The 24,152-nt window shown below is 40.5% G+C and overlaps 3 protein-coding genes across 4 annotated transcripts; all 3 read right to left on the bottom strand.

Moving 5' to 3' along the window:
• Positions 1 to 809: 809 nt before the first annotated feature.
• u2af2a (U2 small nuclear RNA auxiliary factor 2a) lies at positions 810 to 7,128 on the bottom strand. 2 transcript variants are annotated; one of them, XM_079228143.1, is made up of 12 exons: positions 7,049 to 7,128; positions 5,967 to 6,108; positions 4,255 to 4,293; positions 3,848 to 3,954; positions 3,494 to 3,645; positions 3,216 to 3,332; positions 2,965 to 3,121; positions 2,762 to 2,841; positions 2,268 to 2,390; positions 2,082 to 2,168; positions 1,085 to 1,333; positions 810 to 961 (listed from the first exon to the last, which is right to left on the bottom strand). In XM_079228143.1, exons 1-12 carry the CDS (start codon positions 7,095 to 7,097, stop codon positions 827 to 829), a joined length of 1,437 nt encoding a protein of 478 aa, XP_079084269.1. In that variant the 5' UTR covers positions 7,098 to 7,128; the 3' UTR covers positions 810 to 826. The 2 variants fall into 2 exon arrangements, with proteins under 2 accessions (XP_079084269.1, XP_079084270.1); XM_079228144.1 differs by having other exon boundaries at positions 2,983 to 3,121.
• A 1,458-nt stretch (positions 7,129 to 8,586) lies between these two features.
• Positions 8,587 to 12,016, bottom strand: ccdc106a (coiled-coil domain containing 106a; the record flags this gene model as incomplete). The annotated part of the gene is made up of 7 exons (XM_079228094.1): positions 8,587 to 10,384; positions 10,499 to 10,666; positions 10,797 to 11,078; positions 11,248 to 11,304; positions 11,447 to 11,668; positions 11,757 to 11,855; positions 11,947 to 12,016. 7 exons carry the CDS (start codon positions 12,014 to 12,016, stop codon positions 10,068 to 10,070), a joined length of 1,215 nt encoding a protein of 404 aa, XP_079084220.1. The 3' UTR covers positions 8,587 to 10,067.
• A 2,940-nt stretch (positions 12,017 to 14,956) lies between these two features.
• On the bottom strand, positions 14,957 to 23,016 carry LOC306744273 (C-Jun-amino-terminal kinase-interacting protein 4; the record flags this gene model as incomplete). The annotated part of the gene is made up of 27 exons (XM_079226885.1): positions 14,957 to 15,306; positions 15,456 to 15,545; positions 15,669 to 15,767; positions 15,845 to 15,958; positions 16,428 to 16,599; positions 16,686 to 16,834; positions 16,969 to 17,036; positions 17,180 to 17,260; positions 17,379 to 17,421; positions 17,555 to 17,696; positions 17,838 to 17,885; positions 17,990 to 18,076; positions 18,326 to 18,458; positions 18,586 to 18,726; positions 19,337 to 19,390; positions 19,526 to 19,653; positions 19,767 to 19,809; positions 19,963 to 20,115; positions 20,332 to 20,389; positions 20,821 to 21,089; positions 21,240 to 21,409; positions 21,510 to 21,582; positions 21,985 to 22,049; positions 22,156 to 22,226; positions 22,368 to 22,488; positions 22,627 to 22,821; positions 22,918 to 23,016. The coding sequence occupies 27 exons, from the start codon at positions 23,014 to 23,016 to the stop codon at positions 15,188 to 15,190; spliced, it is 2,985 nt and encodes a 994-aa protein (XP_079083011.1). The 3' UTR covers positions 14,957 to 15,187.
• Between the last annotated feature and the right edge of the window lie 1,136 nt (positions 23,017 to 24,152).

Here is a 24,152-nt window from a genome sequence, read left to right as displayed (position 1 = left end):
AGCTACACACGGTATTGGAACAATTACAGTTGACATTTAGATAAGAGTCCAATTAGACAACATATTCTAACAATCGTCCTGAGGGGGGCAGTAGTCTGATAAAAATTGAAGGAACGCAAAATAAAAATTATACAATTCAAATCAGAAAAGAAAATGAAAAATGAGGACTCCTCTCACCGCTCTAATGGTGGTGGCAAAACAGAAGTGAATGTTACAGCTACTGTGTATCTAGATTAGATGGTCAAACCAAAATGCCCTCATCTTCCTCTCCATCTCCCCCTCACAAATATACACTTCCTGTTTTCACTATCCCTCTTCTCCATCAGAATAGTCCAGTTAGTTCCCGACTGCAACTTCTTCCTAATGTACTTAAAACAGGCTGCCTCCATTTAAATACAAACCTTAAAGTGTGGTACCCCCCTCCCACCCACAATGACATCCCCGTCTCAAAGTATAAAAATTGTTGACCCCATCCTGAACCTATTATTACACACATTTCTCAAAAATTCTTCCCCACCCACCCAGCTACACCCATACCACCCAAACCTAGCCCCCTCTCTGTTATGGACTCAATATAAACACTCCCCACTCTTCTCCAATTCCGAAAAATTGTTTTAACTGCTGGACATGTCACATAGATCTCAAATGATTAATTGAATATCACCAAATCCATTTGTCAAATGATTAATACTCTCAGATCTACCTGAAACGTTGCTCTGCCAAATCAATCAGGGGGCCGATTTGAAAATGGACAATACATGTACCCTCCCTCCCTCCCTCCCTCCCTCATTCCCTCCCCCCACCCGCTCTTCTCTTCATGCCTCCTCTACCAGAAGTCCCGGCGGTGATAAGCATCTGGATCGCAGTATTTGGTCACCACCACCCTGTTGGCAAACTTCCTTCCTGTCAGACCCTGCATGGCCTTCTGGGAGTCAAAAACGGACATGAACTCCACAAAGATCTATAGAGGAGAGGGAGGGTAAAATGACAATTATAACGACAAAAAAAAAAACGTATACTCTCAGATATCCAACACATGACGAATCAGATTCTGGATGATCAAATCAAAGACAGCAGTTCCTACCTTGCCAGTCCCAGGCACCTCCAGGCCGTCCACAGGTCGCGGTATCTCAATGCTCTTAACTTGGCCGTACTTGCTGCACTCATCCCTGACATCCTCCACAATCTCCTCATATTCTTCATCATCCAGCAGCTCTTCTGGCGCCACCATGTTCATCAGACACAGCACCTCAGTGGGCAGACCACCCATTTGAGTCACTGAGCTATTCATGCCCGGCACCTGCAGCGTCACTGGGGTCTGATTTATACTCGTCTGCAAGGACAGATAGAACGGTTAGAACAGGGTCAATGGCATACTTTACATAACAACGTGCTCCGAGTATTATGACGAGCTGCAAGACATCTTCAATGTCATTCTGAATTACTGAAAAAGGAAAAGGTTTACAAGTGGGAAATTCTGATTTCTGGGAAATCAATAACTTTCTGACTGCACTCTAGTCAAATTGAACACAATTCTTTCCTCCATATTAACCTATATCAGTGTGTTAGAACATGTTTTGATAAACCAGAATCATCCATCATTAAGGAGAATGGTGTATTGACCAATATTGGAAAAAAATGTCACTTATGGAACCAGCCTGGGAAGAGGTCCACATGCTGAGTGACGTTCTAGTTTAATATGTTATAGAATGGATATTTCATAACATCTTGTTAAATGTAAGATGGGCCTAATCTAGTTGAGCAACAGCACTTATGTTTCGAGTTCTGCTAAGTAAATCAATGTAATGTATGAATCCTCAACAGGGCCTGTGATAAATTGTTTTGCCAAGACAGACAAAATAATATTTATTTAGAACCAAAAGCATTGAAAATGTGGTTGACGTAGGAATTAGCTTTCCGACAATCGTCGAATCAAACGGCTATGTTTATTTTCGAAGAAGATATCTGCATCTTTATAAGGGATGGTTGTCCAATTAGTTAACTTTGCCTCCCCGTCTACATCTAAGACCATCCAGCTTCCCACCACCCTGCTGTCATCTGTCCGGTCTTTGGACACTCACCAGAGTGGCGTTCTTGGATCCCACACTGGCTCTCTGCACCAGCAGCTTCTTGTCTCCCAGCTGCATGCCATTCAGCCCAGCAATAGCCTGCAAAACATTCAGGATTTAAATTATGCTTTCAAAAACCAAAGCAAGTGTGGAAATTTAGTAGCATCTGGATAACTTTGTTTCTGTAGCATTGCCTACCTGGTCATTAAGGTTGACATCCACATATTCACAAAAGGCATATCCTTTAGATAAGCCAGTAGCACTGTCCTTCACCAAGTTGAAGGCTTTCAGAGGCCCAAATGACGTCAAGAGCTCCTTCACCTGAGACACATAAGACAAAAGAGGAATACTTCAAACATGTCCACTGATCGTGTGAACAAGGTGTAAGTTTAGTATTATTATTTTTGACAGGGCTATAATCACTGCAAGCAAATAATCTTTCTCATCTTATAATTTATCAGTTTTTATATTTTATTTTGTATTTGCACTACTGTTGCAACATGAACAAAACCCATAGGATGCTGTACACATGGTAATATGAGGCCCTTAAGCGATGCAGGACTCAAAAATATAATCTGACGGCCTTTTCTTCAAGCCCAATCTACTAATACCAATAGCTATGGTTAGTTAACCGTTTTGGAACCGAACATAAACAGTTTGGAGGCAAAGCAGCTTCATTCAGAAATACTGACCTGGTCGTCGTTCAGGTAGTTGGGCAAGCCGCCAATGAAGAGCTTGTGAGCAGAGTCAGGCACCACAGTAGACACCACACCTGCAGGAGACATGAAGACAACAGTAAGAAGCATAACAAGACTACACACAGAGAGCAAGCTCCTGTGATCCATGTATCACTGATTACTCATGAATTATGCCACAAGTACTTAGGGTTAAAAACCATTAATTGGCTGTGTACCAGGCACATAGACACTGGGGTTCTCGCTCATGCCGGGCAGGGGCTGGTAATCGTGTGGACGACGAATCTTGAGACTCTGGCCTTGAAAGATTATACCATCAAAGGCCATTGCCTGTGTTGTTTCGTCCACTGAACGGAACTACACAAACAAAATCAGAGGCGATTAAATTCTACATTGTTAAGACCTACCCAAGGAGAACAGATGGCATGTTACAAATTAACCGTTACTTCACCTCAAGAAAGGCAAAATTCTTATCCTGGTTGATCTGTACTGCAAGAACAGGGTTCCCAGGGGCCTGAGTAAGACCACCCAAACGCATCTGGGCATTGAAGAAGTCCATCATAGACTCCTACACAGAAAGGGCGGTGGTGAGGTAGGAGGGGGGTGGGTTATGGAACAGAGTTATTTAACATTTGTATTGAAATAAGTAAAAACCACAGCCACATTAACAAATCTTGTTCAGGTTTATAACCTTCCATTCAAAAAGCCAAATGCTGCTGCGTTCCTCACCTCTGTGATACCAAAGGGTATGTTGCCAACGTAGAGCCGGCGGGCCTGCCGGGTCATCTGGCTGCCCACTACAGGTACTGGGGTGGGAGTAACAGCCAGGCCATCTGGAGTCATGGTCGGCAGGAGGGCTGTGGCAGGGATCTGGCCTGCAGCTAGAGAGCAAAGACAGGAATCACTCAACAATGTAGTTGTAATTTGAACTCAACCCATACAGTAGCTTGATGCGCATATTACTGATGCAGTAAGAAAGGTTGCACTAACAACTGTAGTAAACACGTGGGTAACAATTATTAAACTCAAAACTAGCAACCTTAATAAAACGCATCAAATACAAAAGGGAACTGGGATGGCTACCTTGCATGGCTTTGTACTGCATGGGAGTGATGTGTTCGAACCCAGGTGGAGGGACATCCCAGTACTTCTTCACCTTGTTCTTCTTCTTCTCACGGTGCGGAGAACGACTGTGTGGGGAGGAACAGAAGGTGAATTAACGGCAAAACAATCAACATGTAAAAGATAGCCCTCATTAGCTCAGCAGTAAAATACTAGATCAGATGTTGAGTCAGGTCCTCAAAAAAAATATACAAAAACATCTGGTAACTTGTATCAATCAAAACCATGTTCACTTAATGACGAAGGGACAGAAAAGCCAATCAAGAAAGACATTTACATAGTGAGTCAACACTACATTGAATCAGGTCATTAAATTGCAGTTGTTGCAATAATGCCCAAACCGACTTTGTGCTAGTTTGCTTTATTACCTTCCAGCATTGTCCTGGGGGAAAGGGGCTGCTGGTGAGCTGAAATGACATTGGAAGGGTTTCACATTTCTCTGAAAAATCAATCATGACTGTCACCAACATTTCCACTTCACAAAATTAGAACCTGTATTTCTATGACCTCACCAAAAAGCTATCACAAGCCTTTGGCAATCTGTGCGTATCTAAAAAGCGCAACATCTCTGAAGTCCAAATGACAAACTGGTGCATTCATTGAGCCTCACAGCAAACAACTAATGGTGCAATGAAAGCCGAAATTATCCCCTCAAAAATATGCAGCAGCTGTATATAACAAAAAAAAAGGGGCGGGGGTAAATGTTACATCTTCTGCTAACACCAAGTGAACACCAGTAACTTGTTTAAAATTAGCAAAGAGACCAGAAACAACAGTCAGGCTAGAGGTCACATTCACAGCCATCAAGAAGAACAAGCTTTACAAGAGTCCATGTAAAAAAGAATGCATTCAAGCAGTCACTCAGGACAAGTATGGCTTCAAACTGTTACTAATCAGTCGCAAACAATTAACATTAACTAATCCATTTCACCAACACCAGATTTACCAAAAAGCATGTTTTTCAAAATACATCCTTCTCCACACTTCTAAGCTCCAAAAAGTGTTACGTGTCCAAAAGAGAGTATATTTCCCTGACAGACAGGACTGTCACATTGGTAGATGCTTATCATAGATTTTGGCAATGTCCTGGGAGGAACTTTCCCTCAACCATGAGCCTAAACAGATTAAAACAACAAAAGTCTGATTCACCATGAACTAGCACAGGTACTGCATGGCTGCATGCATCAAAGACATCTGATGTATTGTGAATATGCATATAATACAATCCTTCTCACTTCAGTTCTATTAATACCAGCCTGTGAGATTCATGATTCCAGGATGGATCTGAAATTCTAAATAAAACTAGTTATGACTTAGTCTTGATATTCTATGTTAAATCATCATGGATAGAAAAGAGATTGAAGCAGCTGTTGCTTTGTGTATTCAAATGTTTGTCCCATAAGCTTGAGGCACAATTACTACAATGTCATTAGCACCTGTGACAAAGGACTCATGGACAGAGAACATAAAAATAACATCATCCAAAATAGCTTGCATGAAAGTCTAACTTAGTGAATAAAATATTTATTAAACTAAAAGGGCAGTCAATTTTCAGTGGAGACTGGCTATCTCATCTAAAGTCAGTCTATTTAAAATTGGATATACAGCTACACTTAAGTCACCACTTGCTGCAGATACCCATCAAGCTTTGTGAATTTACACTGTTACCCAGACTGGTAACTGCCAATGTTATTGAAAGATAAACCCCCACAATTTTGAACAGGTGATGAGTGGGCTTGGAGTGACAGGCCGTAAGTTTGTTTGCACTTACAATCCAGTAGGCAACTGGTTAGATGCAAAGACCAAACCGAGGTTGTAGCGAAAACATGCTGGTGCCTCGTGTGGCAAAAATGCATGCATGGGCACACACTCAGATACTGAACTCCAAAAAGTGTGTGCATGTTTATAAAAATATGTAAAACATTATTATATTAATATATATCATTTTAGTGGTGGCATATGCTTGTCTGAAAGACTTGACCTTTACCTGGTGGTAATTACACAAACTGCACGGCCAGTAGGGTAGAATATATGAGGAGGAGTTTTTGGTCCTGGTGTAGGTTTCTTAACCGGTACTCACCTGCGTCTGTGTCTGCGCTCCTTACTCTCCCCGCGATGGTCTCTGCTGCGTCTGTCCCTGTCTCTGCTCCTCCTTTTCCTCTCTCTGCTACGGCTGCGGGAAGAGGACCGACGGTGGTGGCGGTTCTCTTTATCCCTTTCAGCTGCAGGAAGAGAGTGCCTATTTACTTATATAAAATGTGATACACATCTAGCCAGTGAAACTGTGAAAATAGAGCAAATCATAGATACTAATAACCTTCATAGTATACATGTCAAAGACTCTTGTAATACTTGCACTTGGAAATTAGAAATGCAATGAGCCACCTACATAACTTTAATTCATATGGTGATACTAAAGTTTGTATATGCAATGAAAGAAATTTCCTAAAAATACAATTTTCATGATAGAAATATGCTGAATATTTACCAGTTTAAAATAGAGCCCTAAACAAATATGTAGTTTGAAAGGGTCACAATGTGTAACTAGACCAAATCATAGACTAACGTTGTGTTCTAGCTAGGAGCAGTGTGTTGAGTGTTAATGTAAATCTGGGTTAAAGAGAGCTTATTGTGGATAAAGGCAGTGTCTATGGTTGGTGATTTACATTACATTTCATTTAGTTGACGCTTTTATCCAAAGCGACTTACAATACGTGGTGTTACCAACAGGCTGTGAGAAAGCTGAAAGCAAAAAAGGTGAGGTTAAATAACACTGGAAATGTTCACTGGACGCAACAGCTGCAACGAATGAATGCTCGCTTCCCCAGCCAGTCAGCTGGTACAGGCACGGTGACTACCAGGATATAGCCCGGCCCTTCCTCAAAGAAACAATGCGCGTTACATTGTAGTAACTAGGCCAGCTGCCGATTTACGAATACTACAGAATCCTTTCATTCATCAAAATTGACCCCATCTGGTCCGACAGTATAGTCTAACGAGCACCAGTAAGACTGCATCACATAAAATGTATCAAGAGCGTGGGCTACTAGTACTGACCACGGTCCAGTAATTAGACGTATCCTTGTTTGCTAAAACGATGGCTGCGATTACAATCAATAGTGGCACTATCTGTTTAAATTATCGTGCAACTGGTTAAATTACCTTGTTTGTTTTCAGAGAGCTGTCTTTCGAATTCGTCGAAGTCCGACATTTCCGAGTCGAAGGCTGCTACGCTTTCAGCGTCTGCGTTGTTCAGTCAGCGGCGGCTAGCAGAAGATAGCTTAACGTAGCTGCAGCTAGCGACAAAGTGCACAACACTAAAAAACAAGAGCCTCGCCGATGTAACGTTGGCTCAATCAAATTCGCTAAATCTCACAGCCTACTTATCGACAGAAGTATCCCAAAACCGTTAACACGCACACACATCCGCCGTGTGTTTTGTATTCACCACGTAACAGACAGAATCGTTGAGAAAGAAAACGTGCTCGCCAATGTTAGCTCGCTAATGTTAGCCAGCTAGCTAGTAGCAAAGTCCAGGCGCGCGCGGCCTCCGCAAGCTGGTGCGAAAGTCGAATGAATTAGACTCTTTTCTGAGCCAAAAATCAATCCCAGACGGCCACTGGTCCACAATGCGCAGTTATTTGACCATATGCGTCAAATGTAAACGCCTTTAAATGCTAGAAGGCTTCCGAAAACAATAACGATTTCGGTATGCCCGCTTTTTTGCTCCGTCTCCCAGGTACCGTGACACCGGAAGTTGATGAATGACAGGTTTCCGGTAAGGATAAGTGAAAAAACGACGCTGAAGCGCATTACATCCTGCTGGGATACATTCGGAGAATAAGCGAAGTTTCCACGTGATCCCCTTCCTTATTCTTTAAACGACTAAGTTAAGTCTCATTGTTGTCTGCTAAAGCCATGTTGTTTAAGGCGGGATCACTGTTGTATTGGGAAGGTCCCCAGTTTCAAGGCAAAGTCAAGACAGTCAATTTTGAGGAGTCCTAAACAAAGCTGGGTTAATCAAATTGACTAAAGATATTCACAAACTCTTAATGCCATAATGCCAATATTCAGTATTTACCCCCCAAGGATAGAATTACGACTACATGTTTAATGGAGTAAACTGGACATAACAAACAAAGTGCTCAAAGGAAACATTTCCTTTTAGGTGAAAGACAATTTACTGCATAAAGTAGTTTTTGATGCTTGCAAGAGAAGTAAAATCATTTTTGCACATCATCATGTATATTTAGTGTGTGGAATTATATGTGAATTATGCCAAATAGACAGGCTAAAACACAAAAATTGGTAGAACTTAACTCCCCAATCATAAACCTATTCCAGTGAGTGGTGATGTTGGATTTACAGATTAATAAATCTACATTTTTGGAAGGAATCACATGCCTTAATGACATGTGTGTCTTACTATACATTTTGAATGATAGGCATTATTTCAATGAGATATACATTTCAGTCAACATACATAAATATACAGGCATACAAATAGATTTTTTTTTTTAAAACACTGTACCATGGTATGATTTTCCAAATCCTGCTCAGAAGTTGCCCTGCTTCTTTTTTTAGCCAAACAAACAATTAAATAGTTTAAATTACATGACTTCCACCGATTGGACGTTATCCTATTATGAAGTATCTGTTTACTTAAAAAAAAGGACTTTCTAAGCCAAGAGTCACTGTATTCCACTGTTACCTAATCTGTTTTAATATAAGAGATGTCATGTCACTGCACTGATTTAAACACCACACATTATTGTACAATATGATTAACATGTCTGCCGCTTTGAAAATTATGAATCTTGACAAAACCTTTACAAACTACAGACCATCAAGGGGCTCGTTTCACATGAATTTGTCCCAACTAAGATAGTTGCTTTTGCTAATTCTGTAACTCACATTGTAAAATTGTTTGTGTGATTAATGCCCACAGTGTTTCTCACAGAACCAGAAGTTACACAAAGTTACAAATAGCTAGTTAATTCTTACAAAAGGATTTTTTTTTGTCAGAAAAGCATTGTAGCAAGAGTCTCAGTACCAGAAGCATTAGAAGACACTTACTGTATTTTAGTACAGATAATAATTAAAAAAAGGGTTGGTACAACCCTCAGTGGAACATCAGAGTAATGCAACAGTATTGTCGTTAAAACTGAACGCAGGACCAACAGTTATTAATACAATGAAACACATACAATATCACAAACATATTTGTGTTTGTCTATCCAACAGTTATCTGTGTTCTTCTCCTCTCCTTTAAACCTGAAAAAAAGTATAAAGCAAAAAAGAATGAAAACGACTCCAAGATTCTAACTTAGTGGGTGTTGTCGTGAAAGTAGCCCAAAACTGTCTAGCACAAGGACATCTCCCAAATGTGATTAAGGCAAGTGCAAATGGTTAAAGATACAATGACAACGTAAAAAATAATACAGTAAAAACACATAAAGCAATATAAACAAAAGGAAATGATGATGATCTCTTAAAAGTACAGTATAATTCTCCAAAACATATGGAGTGCATCATAATTTTAACATACACAGACATTGTGAGCGAAAGCTCCCGTATTTTTAAGATTGCACACAGAAACGATGTGATAAAGAAATTGCTATGTATATGAGTCATTTAGACTGTCAGGAACTGAAATAACAGACAATCAATTCATGAACTACCAGCCAAAGAAAGGTATGTACGTCTCTGCAAACTGAGGCAAACACATTAATGAGTTAAATTGGTTACACTCATCTAAGTACTGAAGAAAAGTAATCTCAATAGTAAAGACACATGCTGAATCACAGGGACATGGTATTCTTGCTCTTTAAGAAATGAGAACCATGTTTTTTCTCTTTCTGAATGTAGCAGGAACCCCCATTTCCTTATTATTACTGGAACAATGGTGAGGATTTTTCAAAGCAACTGACATCATATTGATAATAAAAGTGAGATGTGAAATGTTTATGTTTGAAAAGGAAAGGATCTCAGCCCCAGTCCACATGGCCATATCTAGGACAAAGAGATAGCAAAATAATTCCCCATGCCTCTAGACATGCTCTCTGTGCTCGAAGGTGTGCTGGCCCTGCTGCATCAGAATCAAACTGCTTCTTCTCTCCAAACTTGACCACCAATCCACCCGTTTTCCAGAGAGAAATCCCCTTCTTCTGTCTTTCTCTCCTCAGTGTCTAAACCTGTAGGAGATGGGTAGGAGCAGGTTATTCTTCTTCAGGGCCTGCACCCTGCTAAGTGTCTCCTCATCTAGGGCACCGTAGCAGCGCCGGGCATAGTCCAGCAGCTTCTCCTTGGACGGGTCAAACTCGCCCACATCTGCCACTTTCTCTGGGGCAACTAGTAGCAGCTCGGCAATGGGTGTGGTGGAAGCCACCGTGTTGCGGTCCACACCATGGATTTGGAAGGCTTTCGACATGTTTTTCAGACGTTGGTATGTGAGCAGGATCTTCTTGTAGCGAAACAGCACTCCAGCAGCATCTTTCACTGAAGATCAAGAACGTAGAAGAGAGTGAGCTACAGCAGTTATATGAGAGTATATGGTCAACTAATGAAACAGAAATATTGAGTTTTGTTGCAGCATTTTTCTCCTTCCCTTACCTCTTTGCCGCTCTCTAGGAGCACGGAAGATCCGCCTTCTCTTCAATTGGTGTCTGTTGCTGTTAATGGTGTCTTGCAGTAAATCTTCTCCTGATATCATTTCCTCTTCCTCGAGGTAGCCGTCCTGCTCCAAGTACTCATCAGGTTCTCCCAAGAGGGAAAGTGAATCTGATGAGAAAGAACATAAAAAATAAAAATAAAATCCTCAGCAAAACCCACAAGATAAAAGCCACAGGAAACATCTTTACTCACAATAATTAGATCAATTAAGGTGATGGGTTTGTGCCGTTTATATTACCTGGACCTATGTTGCTATGCCCACTCATTTCATTCATGGATGACCTTGCCACACTATTGCTGTTGTCGCTGCTGCCGCTGGCTGTGGCATTGGGAGTTCTATGACTATGGCCTTGCAAGAGGGCCTGGGATTGTGTAGAGTTGAACAAAGCATTTATAGAGGCAAGCTGATTGGTTAGTGGATTGGAGACGTGGTTTTTGGAAGGCACCATTGTTGGGGGGCCAGGCCTTCGTTGGATAAACTGACGTGAAGGGAAATGCTGAGACTCTGACTTCTGTTGCTCTATGAAGAGAAGAAAGGCGTAACAGTTGAGAATCTGTCATTTTAGATGGAATACATGTGTAATACAGTAAACCATGAACATGCTACATTTAAGCACAACTATATTGAACCACAACTATATTGAACTGTTTTTAGTTTAGCAGTTAAGTGCATAAATCTTTGTTTTTACCAACTGGGCGATCTTCCTCTCTTCTTACCCTCCAGTTGAATCGTCTAGATTCATAACCTACAGAGAGACAAATACAAAGCGTTAAAACATTGTTTTCTATCTCGAGAGACTTGCCTTGCTAAAAGTTTTGTTTCTAATCAACTTATACTCAAATTCTTATTGGACAGGTAATCGTCTCACACCTGTCCCCTGTCCTCACCGTTACTGTACTGGCTCTGACTCTGCTCCTGTCCCTGGCTCTTTGTGGAAAAGATGAAGCGGTCCAGCTGGCAACGGAGGAAGTCCCTCTCCTCCTCCAAGTCCTCAATTCTTTTCTGCAGCCAAGAGTTTTTTTCCAGAGAGATCTGTAGCTGGGTTCGCAGGTTGGTGATCACCATGTATGAGTTGTTTACTTGAGATGAGCCAGCAGATGGGGGCGACTCTGAGGAAGACAGAGTTTCGGAAATCACCAATATTTTGCTTAGTGTGAATAATACAATTATTGTACAGGTAAAAGCTCAAACATTCACCTTCAAAAGTCTGATCACCCTGATTGAAAAATCCTTGCTGCTCAAAGTTGCTCTCTTCATAAGGGATGGAAATTTCATAGGCGTCCTCGTTTTTGGGAGCTGAATAGGGGGAAATATGCACAGTATTTATTAAATGCCTGATCTACAGGTTAAAAATCATCTGCATTTGCAGGTCATAAATTAACCTTACTCTGCAGGTGGAGTGAGCCTGCGTGGCTCTTGGATGTGGAAGCAGCGTCAGTCCTGTTTCCGTCCTCCATCTCATAAACCAGACCACGAAAAAAAAACGTTTGATTAGTTACTGGTTTTAAAGAAATGCACAATAACTTGCTGGAATATTTCATACTAATGCATCGTACAAATAACTTAACGTTTGTTACATAAATATATATGTATATATTTTTTTTTTTTAAAAGGTGATGTCCAGACCTCAGCTAATGTTCCTGTCCACCTCTCTGTTCATGCATGTGTGAACTGATACATAATGTGTGACATGTATGTCCATACATAAGTTTGTAGCGGACAGGTAATGTGCTCCCTGAGAGGAGTCGACATCACACGCAGCTCCGCACTGCGTTAGCTTGGCTTCACGTTAGCTGTAATTTAGCTGCGAAATATAAAATTACGATTCATATCCTCTCAGTCATCTTTCGTGTTATATTCCGTCATTCATACATCACTGAAACCCCCATGCCACCAGTATATTGTGCAGAAATGGGTACATACCACTTTACGTTTGTAATAACTTAATCGTACACATGTAATAAGACGTTATTACTCTGTCATATCTCCATTCACCAGATCGTCTGCTAGCTAACAAGCTAACAATAACAATTATCGCTGGGTTTTTTAACGCTCACCTGCGTCATTTCCGGTTGTAATGACCGTCTTTAGTAAAGGGTTGTAATAGAAAAAAAGGCCCTGCAGAGGCTTTGTTAGTAAAGTATATTATAACTCATTGCAGTATTTAAAGCGATGAGTCTTTTTAGATAGGTGTATAAATAATGCATTCTGAAAAAAATTAAAATAATTTTGCGTGTAGTAAAGTAACATGTTCGTGAGTCATTTGCTGATGTAACTACTCGATAAATATTGAATAGTCTTCAAATACAGTATTTGACAAAAGGACAAACTGCACATTGTGCAGTCTCTGCAGGGCAGGAGACGTCGGACAGGTAGAGCAGGTGTCAGATCACGTGATCAGGAGTCGGGTTTCGGTGTAGGCTGGTGGCTTTTGAGCGTCGATCCGGAAAAATACAAAACGTATAATTTAAATTGTAACCGCCGTTGAATTGTATATACTACCAAACTGGTGACACGCCGGTAAGTTTGAGATTTCTTTTTTACATTAAATGTATACGTACCAATGTTGACTTGTGTGTTGTGTATTTGGTCTGCATATTAAAGGATCTTGAAACGCACAGGACAGGTGTGGCACCTGTTTTGACATGTCACATTTGTAAATGCAGGGCCAGTGTAAGGCGTGTGAGAACAGAAGCCAGTATTGTAAATATACTTTTTCACTTGTATTTATTTGTGAGTGGTTATACCATTAATTAGTTAATACTATATGTCTGTGACCGTCTTTATTATGATGGAACTGACATGTCCTGAAGACAAGGTCACTTTTCTCAGGACATCCTCCCTTATCTTTTTCAGTGCAGCGATGGCGCCAAAATATGACGGCTTGTCCCACTGTAAGCTGGCCCTCGTGTTTGCTGTGCTCATGGACCTGTTGGGAGTGATATCTCTGCTTCTGGGAGTCTTCGCTCCACTGGAGATCCAAGGCAGAGACTTTGGGGATCTGCTGGTGTACTCAGGAGCTCTGCTGGTTCTACTGTCCCTGGCAGGCTGGGTCATGTGGTACAGTGGCAATATTGAGGGTCTGTCCTCCAAAAAGGCTTTTGGGAGAACTGTCGATGGAGCTATGGACCGCCTTGCCCGCTCTGTGAGCCGCAGAATACGGATCCCCAGGGCTCACAGTAGCCCGACATAGGAATAGGGGCCCAAAGAGGCCAGCTAACCGACTGACTGTTGGACTGTTACACAAAGAGTTGTTTTAACCAGGTCGCAGGCCAATCTGCCTGCTGCAAAGGAGTGTCGCTGTTGCTTGCCGCTCTCTTTGTGGAGTTAACAAACACTCCGATCCCATGAAGAAAGAAAAAAAGTGTAAATGTTTTGTCTTCATAATAATTTGTATCCTCTCTACTTCAGTAGTTTTATGTGTACTACACTCAGGGTTGTAATGCAATAGGCTATACTATCCATTTCAATATATGAAGATTAAAAAGATGAATCTGCTGTTTGAATTTGTTTGGTTGTTCATTCATCTGCTGATGTAACTATTTATTTCGTAGCACTAGTTGAAAGCCAAGTAACTCAGAATGAAAGTTAATCATTTAAAACATTTTAATGACAAATATCCTTTTTGCACAAGTTGAGCGTCAACAAATACTCAAGTCTTAATTTACTTTCCATCATAAGGAGACCAAATGAGTGCACAAACTCCCTTATTTTACAAAAGATTGTGAAATCAAATTAAAACATAAAACAAATGAAAACATCCAAAGACATTAGGCAAATATTTGATAGAGAAAATAAATAATTTCTGACGACAAGCACCAAAGTTGTTCATTTAGAAGATGGGATATCACATATTTCTTATACAGGCACATTTAGAATGTGCTGTTTGTAGTTACACCATATGCGATGTGAAGGAGAAGAATTTGTAAAGAAATAAAAAACAACATCACATTTAAAATAAATTATCCCACATCAGGAGATAGGGAGTGTCTGGTTGTCTCTGCTGCACAGTAAACTAAGAGATGATCAATACTTGTTTCCAGTTCACAGTTAACAACAAAGTATGTACACAACAGCTTCAAGAGCAGCCACATTATAAAGTTAAACGTTTTAATCAAAAGATGTTGGACAGAAACACCTGGTGCACCCTGGGTGGAATGATAAGCTGTATGTCAGGGAAACTGAATACGTTCTTAGTGCAAAGGTTAAAAATAAGAAGAAAAAAAAAGAATAACTATTAACAACCGCGCAGCTGAATTACTGACCAGAAATGATATAAAGTTAGATGAAGGCAAACAGTAAGGCGTTAACATCCATCAGAAAACTCCAGTCAAAAGATAAATGTTCAAAATGAATGAGGTAAACAAGAATGCAACCACATCTATATATAAACATGCGCACACACACACACACACACACACACACACACACACACACACACACACACACACACACACACACACACACACACACACACACACACACACACACACACACACACACACAGGTTCTTTCAGTTCCATGAAAGCACCAATTCCAATGTTGTCTCTAATTTTGCTGGTGTACAGTACATGGCTGCTGCGTCTTTATCTCATTCCAAAAAGGACAGAACTAGGAGATGATCAATGTCAGAGGGCAGGGCTAGGCACAGAGATGGTGGGATTCTGCCAGATGATCATGTGACTGCGTTCAGACCGCTGAGGTGTAGTTTGGGACAACTCAACAGATCCCTCATTTGCATCGTCTCCTGAAAAAGCATACAGCTGTTAGGTACTATATAAACAAAGCACTAACTAAACAGTAGATAAATGCAACATACAGCGAGAAACGCTGATCCGATGCATCAGACAGTTTCTAAACCATTTTAAACAACAGTGATATGTTCCTTCAACTCACCAATACGTAAATTGATGTAGCCCTCTCCTCCACTGAGGATAATCTGAGAGGTAGTGACATTGCTGCTGCCAGGGCAGACGATCAAACAACCTGTTGGGCAAAGACGTCACTACAAGACAGATACTGCATGCAAGCGCACTCTGAAGGATCTCCCTGAATTAACAAGTTGTTAAAATGTTTAGCGTGTTTGGTTTAAAACAATCAGATTCTCACCAGGTGCAGCAATGATGAACCTGACAGCTTGTCTATGTCCATGGTAACACAGCTGGGCTGATGAAATGGAGCAATATGGGATGGAAACAGCCTCTGATGCTGTAGACGATCATCGGTATAGGTAATGTTAGCTAGGGGACAAAGATTCAAGTACAATCAATGTAAAGTAAACTCACTTATGGATAGTGGGATGGAGAAAATGGCCCCCCCTCCTGTGCCCACCCACAGACGGCCAGAGATGACTGTGAGAGACGAGATCTGGAGAGGTGAGAGTGTCAGGAAGGCTGGGCCTACAGAGGGAGACAGAAGCATGAGAGCTCAGCTGCAGGAACGACTTTACACTCAAAGTTGCCTGGCAAAACAAAATGTGTAGATTTTTTTTTATTCAGATAAGGCATAATCACATAATTAATCCAGTGTTTGCAGCCTTTTGACAGCCGTATTATCCTAACAATAACTTCTCTTTTTTTAAACTTTAGCAGGGGGTCAGTTTGATTAGGAATTGCTGCAACAAACCTAAAGAGGAATTTGCACATACAGTTAAAGCTACAAAGATTGCAAACATATATAACTGCATAACATATGAAAAGAAATATTCACAAATATCACAGGTCAAAATGCATTTCCTCAATATGAACATGGCGAACAGGAAAACCAAAGTGTTAAACTATGCTGTAAATTACAGCAGATTCCCGAGCTAGATATGCACACTACATGTGTCCAACAGTAAATAACATAATTTGCAAGAAATACAAGCACCTAATGTTTTCGTGACCAAAACAGTGAAATCGACTTCCTGTAGCGGCCGTCCTGTGGACCAGTCAAACAGTCGGAGCATCGGGTCGAGTCGGCAGGATGTCCAAACACCACTTCCACCAGCACACAGGAAACGAACCTGCTGCTCACTGCGTTCAGAGACCGAGAACGTTTGCTGTAACGGCAAATAAGGAATAATGAGGGTTGGGTTAACAACAATGTGAACATGAGACCAAAGCAATATATGTACCTGTTTCTTACCTCAAGCTTCTTGCTGACAACGTCCACCACATGGACTTTGTTCCAATATCCCACCCACAAGCGGCCACCTTTTGCGAGGCAGCAGCGGATGGGCTGCAAAGGGTTTGATCCAAGAGGCATCACCAAGTGCGACTGTAGATTCCATCCTCCTGTCAAACACAGCACTCGTCGATTCATTATTCACACCAGTCAGCATCATTTTTTTGTCAAAAATGCTAAAGGGAGAGATTGATCAATCAAGACAGTCAGATTTTAGCATGAAGAGGAAACATAAAAATATTACCTGAACTGTGTGAGAAAAATGCTAAAGTCCCATCAGCTAAACCAGCTATGACTTGATCCTGGGAATACCTGTCAGATTGAGTCAACAAAAAGCAGCTTCATTTCAAAGATGTCTTAATGAAGACATGAACACAACTCAAAGTCCCATTATGCTAATACTTAAAGAATATGAACACAAATGTGTTAAAAAACTTAGTGCAGCCAGAACTCACTGGAGCGAATGAACACCTTCTGTGAGAGAAACAGACTGCAGACAGCGCCTCCTGCCAGCAGAGGCTGAGTGTACAAGTATACTGTGAGAGACAGTGGAAGAAAGAAGGGAGGTGGGGGAGGGTTAGAGTGCTTTGCCAACATCCATTTTACTGAGAGTTGTATTTATTGAAGAGAGCATGTTTATTCAGCACACACTACCTTCCTTCCTGAGTTCCGATCCACACAGTTCCTGCAGTGTCACCTGACATAACAAGACCAAAAAAGGACAGGAAGTGAGCAGTTATCAGTTTGGTATCAGGGGATATGACAAGTACAGAATACATTAGATAAGTTGTCTGTAGGCAGCTGCTGCAACCCGTTGTACTGGCACTGACCTATAGGAGGCACAGCACAGATGCAGAGAGCGGGAGCTGTGGGAGGGAGGCAGAACTGATCCAGTACTGTGTTGGACCGTGCTGGATCAATCACAGTAATATCACTGCAGGAGGCAGGGCCAGAAACTACCCACACAGAACACTGGCAGAGAAGGGCGGATATGGAGTTTGGAAAGATGAGAGTTGTGTTCATGGGCAGAGTTAGTTATGCTTGGATGGATTTGTACATGGTGATTAGAGTATGACTGCAGTTGTTATTTAACCAGGATAATGACAGACTTACTGTGGCCTCTCCTGAGATCTCAGGTGTGATTGCAACCGCACAGTTCAGCTGAAGAGAAAAATAAGTGAGGGCCCACATTTAAATGCACCAGGGGTTTAATGTAAAGACTCCTATGTTCTTGATTTAGAGAGATTAGCAGTGGAAGGTTCTACCTTGGCTGTGGAGTCCCTTTGATCCAGCAGTCTGAGTTGCATTAGAATAGGCACGTCCTTCGGCTCTTGCACAGGTTCATGGGATTCCTACAATGATGACAGTTAATCACCATAATTTTGTTAGGATTGTGGAAATGTACGGATCTGGGTATGTTAAACACTCTATACTCTTTATTCATTGTTAGAGTTAAAATAAATGCTATCTGGTAACAGAAATGCACAATGCAGGCTAAAAAAAAAAACCTGGGAAGCTGAAGCCCATTTTTAAATCATGTACTCTTTTACATATGCCTCTCAGATTGCTGCATTTTCATGGACCCATGTGTGTGCTTCTACCTGTGTGTTTGCCAGCGGTGTGCTCCAGCCGTGTATCTGACGTTTTCCGAGTGATCCCCAGATGTGGGAGCGAATTTCTCTGTAGAGTTCTCGCCTCCTGACACGAGGAGAGAGAGCACCAGGAGAAGCAGATCTAGAGAGAATGCTTCTACTGTTAATCAGCTTGACTGAGCCATTTTTAATGATTACATTTTGTGGCAAATAATGATGTAAATGGAACTGCATATGCAAGAGCGCCATGACCAGAAACATGAGCTTACTCAGGATGAGTTTGACTGATAGCCGGTAGTTGTGGAGGCCCCAGAGGAGAGCGAGTGAGTGATGGAGAAGTTGGCAGGGCAAATGCAGAAGCAGAAGGTGGGATTAGAGGTACCTTGGACAGGTTAAACAAGCGGTTGAACCTTAAAAGAAAAGAAAAACATATTTTATAAAGACCATAAACTACATACACTTACATAGCACACTTGTTTATTTTAGTCGCCCTATTATGTGTACCTTGACAGACAGATTCAGTATGAATCCAAAAACAGAAAAGATTCTTCCCTTTTGGGTATGTGTTGCTCAGCTGACATTGTTTACCTATTCAAGCACTCATAATGCTTAGGATTCTTTACAGCAATGTTAAGGAGCTTTTGTGTAACTCCGAAATTCCAACGTCTGTATATTCAGATGAACCATGAGCTACATTCCCACTGCTTTTGTGATTCATATTTTACTGTGTTTATTGTCTACAGATTGCTTTATCAACAGAGGGCAATCTGGCAAAAAATCACATCTTGGCATTACCCAATAGTTTTTTTTAAATACGGTTTATTGTGTTTTATGTTATTGGTGTTATTCAAGGAAGTTTTACTGCATGCTTTATCCTCTGACACACAGTAGCACGGGCATGTTCCTCAGCAGTTTGCCAGCCAACTTTAATGTGTTATGAGGATATAACCTTCACTTCAAATATAATTGACAGGAGGATGGATATACAGTATAATGCCAAATCACTACAAAAACACTTACTTTCCCCAAACACTTGACCTTTTGTCTTCTGTTAACCTCTCATCCTTTGTTGCTCTAAAAAAGAAATCAGGTCGGAGATTAAGAACCGGGAACACAATTGTTCTTGTTTTAAACTAATTGTTCTCTTGGAACTGACATCAACTTTACAAAAACATATGTACAACTATGTTGATTCAGTAACATAGTTACCTGAGTGTCTGACTACGTCTTACAGCTTCCTGCAGCTCCATGAGACGCTGCTTATATTGGTTCTTCTCCATGACCGCACGGGCCATTTCAGAGCGAGAGAAGTTCCGCATGGATGTGGGTAGAGAGGCCTCAATAGAAAGATTTATGATATTTAATGGAGTGTATGCATCAGTTTCATACATATATGCTCACTTTACAGCTATGATGCAATTGCTGAGTGAAAGATTTGAAAATGACTTACATCAGGATCCTCAGACTGGCACGCTTCCAGTTCTTTCCGAAGTCTAGGAAAAATAGTGGACATAAAGCAGAGTTATTGTAACAGCAGTATATAGTATTATAAAAGATGATGTAAAAATGATGATAACAAAAATAAATGCAATATTTTTTTTATAGGAGGTTAATAAAGAATGAACAGACATAACATTTTTCTACACCTCTTAGTTTCCTCCTCCTTCTCCTTCATCCGCCCCTCTAGCCGTGAGACGGTTCCTTGAAGAGAGGCCACCTCCAGTTGAAGAGCTGAACGGTCATCAGTGAGCTCTACGACCCGGGATATCAACGCCTTACGGGCAGCGTCTACTGACTCGCTGAAAGAATTCCAAACAAAACACATTGAAAGATTTAAGATAATGGAGACAATCACTTTGGGAAAAAGAGAAAACTGTTCCAACAAATTAGTGACGATAACTTTTTCTGCTCTTATTCATTTGTTTGTATTGAAGAAAGAAACCCAAGTGTTTGGAAAGTCCCCTGCACACTGGACCAGTCACAACAAGGTGTGATTAATTAAATATAGGACTTACTGGGTGACTTTCAGTTCCTCATACTGAGAAAGAATCTCCTCAAACTGGTCTGCACTGCCTGCACAGAAAAAAAAATGAAATGCTTGAACACGCAGAGATATATTGGTGATAATAACTGGTATTCATATGTACTCTTCATTCACATCCAGGAAGAAATAACTCAATGAAATGGTGTGAAATAGTAAAAAAATGAAGTAATGCTTTATGAAATTTATGGCAAGAGAACTTTTTCACTGAACTGTACTTGCAGTTCTCGTTAGTAGGATATAAATAGTTTCTCACAATTGCCAAATTAAAAAAAATAAAAAACACCTTCAGTCACCTCAGATAGCTGTGATTACTCTGTGCTTTAATACTGAACATTATAGAATGTTACAGTTTGTTTATGCAAAATGCAAACTGTGTAATTATTGGGCAGTTTATTGTTTTGTTAAGATGAAGCAGAAGCACATCAACCATGTTTACGATCAAAGCTCTGTGTAAATTTACCTCTGACACTGGCCCCTCGGTCTACGCTCTCCACGTAATCCAGACTCAGGTCTGACAGCTCGGAGAACACAGAGTCATTATTACGCAGCTTGTACTCAATACGATCATCTTCCTCCACCTCCACCTCCTCCTTAACCTTTTCCTGCCTCTCTCCTCCTTGCACCTCATCTACTTTGCACTCCCTCTCCTCCACCTCCCTTATCTCGTCCTCCATGCTGATCTCCGACTCATCTCCCGGTGGATTTTTGGTGTTCGATCTAACTGGGGTGCTGATGAAGATACAAGGGAAAGAGTAAGACATGTGAAAAACTGCATGCATCTTTCATTTGCTCTGTGTGAACATGAGCTCAAGTGAACTAGGGTTTAGTTAATGGTTACACATTCGTTTCACTGAAATCTGCAACTTTATGGTTTCATACCTTACAATTCCACTGCCATGAAATTGCTTTAGCTCAGGAGTGGAGCTTATGATGTCATTGATAAATCTATCTGCAGCGGGCTTTACTGCAATGTTAATTGCCTTTTCTTTCTTGGTCACTAGATCTTCCAAACAGGGAGGACCAGATTGTGAATGTGGTCTTTGTATCATCTGCAACAAAATGAGGAAACAAAAGCTACTTCTCTGCAAAAATCTTGTATGAAAATGAATTCAAAATATAGTTTTATGTGTAGGATCAGAATATGTTTACCTTTTCATTCTCACCGAATTCTGACAAGACTTGGTTGGATGGAAAATCATTATTCTTGAGACCCACATGATTCCTAAACACAACATGCAATAAAGAAAAGTCAACTGAATGAACTCAATTTATGCTACTTTCTTACATTTTGCACCATTTTCATGCAGAACTGTTGCCATTACTAAATTCTAGCCTGTGATCTTTGATTAATACCCAACAACTGGTATATCAGTTTGGTTTTTATTTTTATTTCAGGTTTAATGCTCAAAGATAGCTTTCTCGCTAACCCTTTCCACAAAAGTCTCATTTAATAACAATAAAACATGGAACATTTACTAGTGTGTTCACGGGTGTGACTAAAAAGCAAAATTTAATTTACATTTGCAAAGTGGTCCCAAACAGCCATCTTATAGCCTTTCTTTGTGAAACACGTTCTACAGAATAAACAATGACTTTAGATAAAGGAGTGCTGAATAAGAACAACCTTAAAGGAGAATCTCTTTCAGAATCTTTTCTCTTTTCCATGAGTTCCCGATATGTGTAAGTCAGCTAAAAGAGAAAACATCAATGAAATGTAGTAATGACCAAATATTTTAAAAGTGTGTTTAAGAAGTCACTGCGTGGTGATACAAGAGACTAAACAGCAGTATCTGACCTTGTTGTGAGTTTGCCTCAGTGTGCTCAGTTCTCTACTCAGATTTGCCTTCTGGTCCTCCAAGGCCATTACTGCAGAAAAAGAAAATAGCATACAGCTTTAGAATGACTGAAAACATTACAGAGGCTGTAGCTCTTCATCAGCCAGATTTAAAATGTATCTAGTCATGACATGTACGAGAAAGAACACACTGTTAATATTCAAATACTCACAATGATCAGCCTGCTCCCTTGCTTTCTTCTCCAGCTCTCTCCCTCTGCGCTCTCTCTCCTTTTCCCTCCCCCTCATGGCTCTCCTTTCTTGTTCAGTTTGGTCATCCAGCTCCAGATACCTCTGAAGAAAACAAAATAACAGCTTTATTTGCTTTAACAGCTTTGAGCACAGATAACAGTGGACTTTCACCGCTTTTAAAAACACTTAACCTAAAAACCTTGTATCCCACACTACATCAACGCTTTCATCAGTCCGCACCTCTTGACTTTCTTTCCTGAGTGCTTTCTCTGCTTGGTATCTGTCCAGCAGTGCTTCCCGCTCAGCTTTCTCTCTCTCCGCCTCCTCCTTCCGGTCTCTCAGCTGGGCTTTGCAGGTGGCCAGCCCCTCCAGGACCCACACAAAGATGGGTACCAGCGACTCCACCACACCTTCACCATGATTCTCAATAACTCTCTGAGACAGGGAAAAGCAGCAGAGTAAAAACATGGCGTGTTTTTTGAAACAATAATGGTTTAGAAGGGACATGTAACTGGAAAGGAGCTGCTTTACCTGTAGCTCTGAATACAGTTTTCCTGCCTCTTCACTCACGATGTTGGGGTCCAGCTCCACCTCCCCTGTCCCACAAATCACTCTCTCACTGTACTCCATCTGCCAATTATCTTTATTTGCCGTATTAACTGTCAAAACGGTTTTCTCAATTCTACACAGAAGGTAATTTATTTTACAACTCTTTCAGCCAATTCTGTTGCTCTTCTGGCTACAGGTCCTCACCACCTACTATAACTAGTTTATCTGGCTTTCTAACAGGTCTGCTAACACCAGCACCACCCATCCTTCACAACTTTATGTTTCATTTATCATTGGCAAAGGCAACATGATCTTCGACTGCATTAAACTAGTCGTCACTGTACTGTAAAGTTTATCTGATGTCAGGGGGCGTTTTAGAGTCCATCCTGGGAAGAAGAAAAAGAAGAAAATATAATTATAGTGATCATTAATCTCTTCTACACTGCAGGGGAGTTTGATTGCAAAAGGTCAGTCGACTGTTTTGTGCAATATGCAAGCTTATGCATGCATTTTTTATTCCCCCACTAATTACCATCAGCTTATAAATAGTTCAACATGGCCATGAGCTTTTCTGCTATTATAATCTGTGACTAATGTAGTTTGTTTAACAGAATTTGCTTAGTAAGGATGACACTTAAATTTAAATGGTTGGTTTTACACTAAAAAGTCCATTTAAGAGCAGTAACTTGTTAGTGTTCAGGATTGCACCAACACTTTCATGTCCACATGGATTTCTCTTTAAAGTCACCATTTTTAAAAGGCGGACACAAGTTGTACAGTATGTATTTCTATGGGTTGAATACATGGAAATATAATTTCAAGCAAAAATGAACATTCCCTAGTTTCAGCTTCTCAGTTGGTAAGACTTCCTACTTTATTTTGTCTTATGTAATTGTAAACTGGATATATTTGGAACTGTTTGTCCAATTACTGTTGCCAGTTATTTGATCAATTTACTCAATGGCAAAAACGTGAACAATTCTGACCCACAGCTTCAGGAAATTGTGATGGATATTGTTTTACTATTATTAATTTCCTGACAGTTTGCAGGAGCTGGCAATTTGCATGCATATATGTATATATATATATATATATATATATATATATATATATATATATATATATATATATATATATATATATATATACGTATATATATATATATATATATATATATATATATACATATATATATATATATATACATATATATACAT

Source organism: Taurulus bubalis, assembly GCF_910589615.1.
Source record: "Taurulus bubalis genome assembly, chromosome: 12".
NCBI lineage: Eukaryota > Metazoa > Chordata > Actinopteri > Perciformes > Cottidae > Taurulus > Taurulus bubalis.
Note: the sequence above shows the minus strand (reverse complement) of the source record. Positions and strands in the feature narration are given on the sequence as shown.

Coding starts and splice junctions, on each gene's coding strand:
- u2af2a (XM_079228143.1), bottom strand. CDS start 7,097: ATGTCGGACTTCGACGAATTCGAAAGACAGCTCTCTGAAAACAAACAA. Junction 6,109..7,048: donor GCTCTCTGAAAACAAACAAG/GTAATTTAACCA, acceptor CTCTTCCTGCAG/CTGAAAGGGATAAAGAGAAC. Junction 4,294..5,966: donor GAGCGCAGACACAGACGCAG/GTGAGTACCGGT, acceptor ATGTCATTTCAG/CTCACCAGCAGCCCCTTTCC.